Source organism: Austrofundulus limnaeus, unplaced genomic scaffold, assembly GCF_001266775.1.
Source record: "Austrofundulus limnaeus strain Quisiro unplaced genomic scaffold, Austrofundulus_limnaeus-1.0 Scaffold1475, whole genome shotgun sequence".
NCBI classification, from domain to species: Eukaryota; Metazoa; Chordata; class Actinopteri; order Cyprinodontiformes; family Rivulidae; genus Austrofundulus; species Austrofundulus limnaeus.
Window position 1 is genome coordinate 36,214 of NW_013953877.1, and position 6,938 is coordinate 43,151.

At 42.0% G+C, this 6,938-nt stretch overlaps 1 protein-coding gene and 1 long non-coding RNA gene across 5 annotated transcripts in view; one reads left to right on the forward strand and one right to left on the reverse strand.

Annotated features, from left to right (window-relative positions):
• Positions 1–6,938, reverse strand: part of LOC106535507 (GRAM domain-containing protein 1A) — a gene marked incomplete at its 3' end in the record, with an annotated part of 30,228 nt that overhangs the window by 11,400 nt on the left and 11,890 nt on the right. For all 4 annotated transcript variants that reach the window (XM_014032523.1, XM_014032525.1, XM_014032526.1 and 1 more), the window contains 5 exon segments: positions 482–577; positions 648–751; positions 2,044–2,128; positions 2,209–2,229; positions 3,440–3,659. In XM_014032523.1, the coding sequence (XP_013887977.1) occupies positions 482–577; positions 648–751; positions 2,044–2,128; positions 2,209–2,229; positions 3,440–3,659 (526 nt within the window).
• LOC106535511 (uncharacterized) lies at positions 5,556–6,770 on the forward strand. The gene is made up of 2 exons (XR_001312449.1): positions 5,556–5,592; positions 6,347–6,770. It is a non-coding gene; the product is annotated as an uncharacterized LOC106535511 (long non-coding RNA).

Consider the following 6,938-nt stretch of genomic DNA (forward strand, 5'->3'; position numbering starts at 1 on the left):
TCTGAGCTGCAGAACCCTGAGCTGCAGAACACTGAGCTGCAGAACCCTGAGCTCAGAGCTGCAGAACCCTGAGCTCAGAGCTGCAGAACACTGAGCTGCAGAACCCTGAGCTGCAGAACCCTGAGCTCAGAGCTGCAGAACCCTGAGCTGAGAGCTGCAGAACCCTGAGCTCAGAGCTGCAGAACCCTGAGCTGAGAGCTGCAGAACCCTGAGCTCAGGGCTGCAGAACTCTGAGCTGCAGAACTCAGAGCTGCAGAACCCTGAGCTGAGAGCTGCAGAACCCTGAGCTCAGAGCTGCAGAACCCTGAGCTGCAGAACCCTGAGCTGCAGAACCCTGAGCTAGCCTCTCTGATGCTAACACAAATGAATGATCTCATTTCCCAGCTCCGGCCTCTCAGTTAGCGGTTCTGAGCTCAGGGTTCTGCAGCTCAGAACATGGACCTGACCCAACAGAAGGATCCAGCTGGCGGTGTCGGGTTACCTTGTCGTTCTCGGTGCTGATCTGGATGGCGTTGGGGATGAGCTTGGCCGTCTTCTCCTTGGTCATGGAGGTGACGTCTTTCAGCAGGATGGTGATCTGCACAGACAGGGATTAGGAGGGAGCGCCGCTCTACACTGAGGGGAAACCTGGACCCGGCGGGACTCACCGTGGTCTCCCAGCGGAAGATGTTGCTGTAGAAACACAACCAGTTCTCCGACAGATAGAGGCGACCCTGAAGCAGGATGTCCTTCTGCAGCGCGCAGGAGTAATCTGAGAAACAAAAACAAGGAAGAGAGAGCAGGTCATCTGACAGGCAGGCACCTGGAATCATCTCAGCTCCTCTTTAAAGCTGATAAAGTCATAATAAAAGAGTTTATAACAGAAGAGGACGTGCAGACTCAACAAGATCCAGATTACAGGTCTGCAAATCTGACCTGACATTCACAGAGTTCTCTGCAGTAAAAAGACCTCACAAGCCTTCAGATGATACAAATACTTTTATTCTGGTGAAATCTGAAGAAACTGAACAGACCTTTCATCAGCTTTAGGTTATTTTATAATGAGAAGAGACTGAGGTAATGTTCTGAGTGACTCTCAGCTTCACCAACAAACTTCAGTCTAATATCTGTAAAACTTTACAAACAAAATCTGATGGCTGTCAGCCTTTGTAATTTAGCTGCAGAGAGTACGGAAACAAAGAGGAAACTACAGAAATGAAGGAACGAGAGATTCAATCGTCCCTGATCATGAGAATCCTTTAGACACAAACAGATTCAAGCAGAAATCACTATGAATCACTTTGAATCAAATCATTCTGAATCAAATCATTCTAATCAAATCATTTGAATCAAATCACTCTGAATCAAATCATTTGAATCAAATCATTCTGAATCAAATCACTTGAATCAAATCATTCTGAATCAAATCATTTGAATCAAATCACTCTGAATCAAATCATTCTGAATCAAATCACTCTGAATCAAATCATTCTGAATCAAATCATTTGAATCAAATCACTCTGAATCAAATCATTTGAAATCATTCTGAATCAAATCACTTGAATCAAATCATTCTGAATCAAATCACTTGAATCAAATCATTCTGAATCAAATCATTTGAATCAAATCATTCTGAATCAAATCATTCTGAATCAAATCATTTGAATCAAATCATTCTGAATCAAATCATTCTGAATCAAATCATTTGAATCAAATCTTTTGAATCAAATCATTCTGAATCAAATCATTTGAATCAATATTTGATTCAAACATCTGTGAATCAAATAATTATAAATCAATTCATTATGAATGAAGTTATGAATCAAATCATTCTGAATCAAATCACTATGAATCAAATCACTATGAATCAAATCATCTGAATCAATATTTGAATCGAACAACTGTGAATCAAATTATTATAAACCAATTCATTATGAATGAAATCATGAATGAAATCGTTTTGAATCAATTCATTATGAATCAAATCATGAATCAAATCCTTTAGAATCTAATCCTGGCTCAGTAATCAGAACTGAATCATGCAGAAAGGTTCTCGTCACTCACCTACGATGAGTCGCTCTGAGTCGGGGAGTTTCTTAAAGATTTTACGAAAATCTTCATTTCGTTGTTTGTACGTGGGACTGAGAACCTGAGAGGAAAGGCCGACTCAGAGGTTATTTTACTCAACAACAAATAAAAAAAAACAGAACTGTGTTAAAATGTACTTACATTGTACCAACTCTGCACTTTCTGCAAAGAACAAACTTTTATCAGTAAAGAAACTGACAGGAACAGATTTCAAACAGGAAAGATGAAGTTTCCACAGACAAACCGCTGAGGATGTGGCAAATCTGATGTCCTTTACTTCCTGTTTTAATTTAACGAATTTCTTACACAGCTAACATTAAAAAGCTGACAAAAAAAACAACAACTTTAAACTTAATTCAAAATCACAGATTCTTCATTAAAATTTAAAAATGGAGGGATGTGGTAAATGTTTGCTAAAAAAACAAGCCTAAAAAATGTTTTAAAGTGAGCTGAAGCTTGGTTTCCTCTTCTGTTTACAGATTTACATGTTGATGTTCCCGTTTGTTTAAAGAGACGATTATGTTTCCAACACTTAGTGACCTCACGTCACCTGGGTTCATGGTTAAAAGACTCGTTTAAAAGGTTTGATCAGTTCTAACCAGGCACCAGGTTCAACCTGCTGACTTTATATAAACTGCTGAAAACTGGCCTCAAACAAGTCAAACTTTAAAACAAATTCAAACCAAGTGTTTTAAACTGAGCAGAGCTGCAGCTGCTGGATGTTTGTTCATCAAACACGTGATGAAAACAGAGAAAACAGACATGTTTCTGAGGTCTGACCTCAGTTTGTTCAGCATCCTGGGCTGCAGCTCTAACAAGGTGTTTACGTCACGTCCTTCACATCCTTCAGTTTTACTGAGGAGGGTTTTATCTGCTGGCTTTTATAGCTTCAAACATTGGACCTTTCTGTATTTTTACTGGAACGGAGCATAAACGTGTTGCTCAACGGCACTCAGGTTTATATGAAACACAGAGCAAAGAGCAGCTTCCTGCTAATCAGGAGCAGCAAAGCAGCAGGTCAGATGAGCAGGTTCAAAACAAACAAAAAACAAATAAATAAATAAATAAATAAATAAAGACAAGTAAATAAAAATTAATAAATACTTAAATAAATAAAATAAATAAATAAGTTAGTAGGTAAACAAGTAAACAAATAAATATAAATAAATAAAATTAAATAAAAACAAATAAATTAAATAAATAAATAAATAAATAAATAAGGGTCTGTGGACTCAGACCGGTTCTGTTCCGACACTCTGAGTCGTGACACAGGTCTAGGTCTGGGTCTTCAGACCCACAAACACCACAGTGAACAGGTGGGATTGGGTGGTCCGCCCACAGATTACATCGACCTGACGTCCCCCCGCCTCACCTTGGCGTTACGGCTGAAGTGGCGCGACGCCAGCGGGTAGGCGGACGACAGCGAGGAGGCCGAGGGTAGGGAGGGCAGGGGGCTGTCGGAACCTCCTCCTCCTCCTCCGCTGCTCTTCTCTCCTCCCCCCTCGCTCTCGCTGGCCTTGCCGCCCCCCAGGACCCTGCGCCGCAGCGAGGGGGAGCTGCCCGGGGTGCTGCGTGGAGAGTTGCTGGCCGTGCTGGAGACAAAAACAGAGGAGAAGAGACGGGTCAGGTCCAAACTGTCCTCTGAGCAGGTTCTGACCCGATGGTGGGGGGGGGGGGTCATCCAGTCATTTTATTTTAAAATAAATAATCTAAGTTAAATATATCTGCTCCAAACAGAAAACCTTGACCATGTGACTGATAACAGGACATCACTGATGACTGAACTCTGATAAATCACAGTAACTGTGTCTTTATTTATCTCTATTCAGATTCTATTCTATCTTTAGATAAATAAAACCTCAAACAGCTCAGAGGAATAAAACCTTTTTATAAAACAAAGAATAAAAGAGATGATTTATATAAATATGACAGAAAACAGCCTGATGGACTCATTATTCATGTTTGCCTGTCTGTTAGCAAAATAACTCATCAACCACTGGACAGATTTTAACAAACCAGTAACTTAATAACTCAAGATGGCCGCCACAAAGACATATTTTACTGACAAAGCGTCCCCGCCTCCTCTTGAAGCCAGCAGGAGAAGTTTGACGTGTTTTGGAACCAGAGTCTGAGCAGTATGAGGTGAAACTTTAAGCCCCGCCCACAACCTGAAAACTGTTTCATACAGCAGGTCTGCAGAGGTACCACTGAAGACCGGTCCGTTTGAAGCTGTCCAAAAACCACACATGGACCTGACCACATCCCACAGAGACATCCAAGACGTCCAGAACCAAAGACANAAAGACAGGCCTGGACCAGAACCCGATAGTCCACATGATCAGACTGTTGGATGGGATCATGTCTGACAGACGTCCATCAGTGTCTGATTAAAGTCTTTGAAGAACCCGGTCCCATCAGGTTAATGGAACAGGCTGAAATCAGAAATGTGTGTGTTCTTTTTAAATGTGTGTGTTTTCTTTAAATGTGTGTGTTCTTTTTAAATGTGTGTGTTTCTTTAAATGTGTGTGTTTCTTTAAATGTGTGTGTTTCTTTAAATGTGTGTTTCTTTAAATGTGTGTTTCTTTAAATGTGTGTGTTTCTTTAAAAGTGTGTGTTTCTTTAAATGTGTGTGTTCTCTTTAAATGTGTGTTTCTTTAAATGTGTGTTTCTTTAAATGTGTGTGACTGAAGTGTGTGTGAATGGTGTAATTAACCTGAGAGTCCATTAATGTTCTCATGTCTGAATCAAAGAGGATTACAGGAAGGATAAACGAGCTGAACCGGACCAGAACCACAGAACCCAGGAGAGAAACCAGCAGGTTGTGTTTAAAGAATCAAATCTGAGGCAGTGAAATAAAAAGGTTCAATCTGAAGCAGCAGGAGACACACAGTCAACAGAACCAGAGTAAACAGAACCAGAACCTCTCTGTTTGGGTTCACAGCAGCACAAATATTAAATGTAGTTCTTCTCAGATGACAGATAATCTGCTAATCTTCACCAGAAGAGCTCATATAATCTGCTCCTTTATGAGCCAACACCTGCAGGGAGCAAAGTCAAACACAGGCCGGGCCGGACCGGACCGGGTAAAGGGTCGGAACCAGCACTTTGAACACAACCTCCGCGCGCTAATCTGCACCTTCTCATCTCACAGGAAAAACAAACAGCTCGCTGCAGCGCAGACCGGGTCCGGTCCGGTCCGGTTCGGACACTCACTCGAACATGACATGAGGTGGTTCTAATCCAGCCAGGCCCGCGGTTTCTGGGTTAAATCCCCCCCTCCACTCCGGTGGTGAGACGCGTCTCCTCCACTCCGATCCCGACCAGAATCCAGAACCGCCGGCCCGCGGTCGGGTTTTAATGCCCCATCATGGCCGACGCCCCTCCTCTGCACCCCCGCAGGTACCGGACCGACAGACCGCCCCAGAACCGAGCGAGAGAGCCGGGAGCGGGCTGCTGCCTCTGCGCGTGTCCGCTCATCTGTGGGAGGAGGAGGAGGAGGCTGAACGCTCTGGACCCAGACCACAGGTTTAATCAGGAGGAACAGAACTGACCCGTTTTATCAGAACCAGAGTTCTGTTGTCTCCTCAGATAAGCTTTAATCATTTCTTCTTCATCAGAACATCGAGGTTCTAAAACAATCTGAGTTCAAAGATTAGAACCTCGTCTGAGTTTTACTTTTTAAATATTTAAACTTTACATTTCACCAAAAACAACCTCTAACAACAGAGAGCAGCTAGCTTGTAAAAATCTTATTGTTTTTTTCTTTTATCTCATTTTAGCTTCTAGCTAAAGTTTTTTTTCCTATTAGCTCTTTTAGCTACAGCTTTACAATCATTACATCCTTTAGCATGTACAGTTTACCTTCATTTATCAATTAGCTACAGATTTGTTCCTATTAGCTTTTAGCTACAGTTATATTTGTATTAGCTTCTGGTGATAGTTTTGTTGTTATTTGTTTATTTTAGCTGCATCTGCTTTTTGTTCCTGTTAGCACTTTTTAGCTATAGTTTTGCTTCCACCAACTCTATTTAGCTTCTTACTACAGTTGTGTTAGCTTTTAGCTAACATTTTAACTTGATTTAGCTTCAACTAGTTTTGCTCCGTTTAGCTTCTAGCTGCTGTTTTGTCACATTAGCTTCATTAGTTCTTTGCTTTGTTCAGTAGTTTTAACATTTCAGATTTTTTTAAGCTGGTTTTAATCTGATCCAGACTAAAACACTAGAATAAAATATTTTCGGCTGCGTATGAACCTGTTAATCCCGACATGTTTATGTTTCAGATTAAATCAGACCGGGTTCAGAAAAAGACGCAGCAAATCAAAGCGTCTGAGTCCACCTGGCCGAAGCCCAAAGCCCACCCAATCCCCTCAATCTGCGTGTCCATCTCTGTGGATTACAGTCCACATCATAATCCAGGTTGGCCTGAGCCGGGCCCACGTGCTGCCCGCCCCTTGGTGTAATCTGCCCCCTCGGTTCATCAATGACCCAGAGTTTCACAGACGGGTCTGAAGGAAGCAGAGAAACCAGACAGCAGGATGTGGGCGAGAACAGAGATGTCAACGCCGCAACTTCCTGTTCAGACGAGCAGAAGACCTCACTTCCAGTCCAAACCATCATCAGAACCGAGTCAGCAGGAGAAACGAACTCAGCACCACCGAGACAAACTGAATAATCTGATAAGATTAAACAATCAATTAACTTCAATCTGTCCAGATTATTGGAGCCAAACTTTACATCAGATTATGTCACGTCTGTTCCAGATGATTCAAGAAGTGTTTACATGTTTACAGTCAGTGTGGAGCTTCTATTTACTGTATACACACACACACACACACACACACACACACACACACACACACACACACACACACA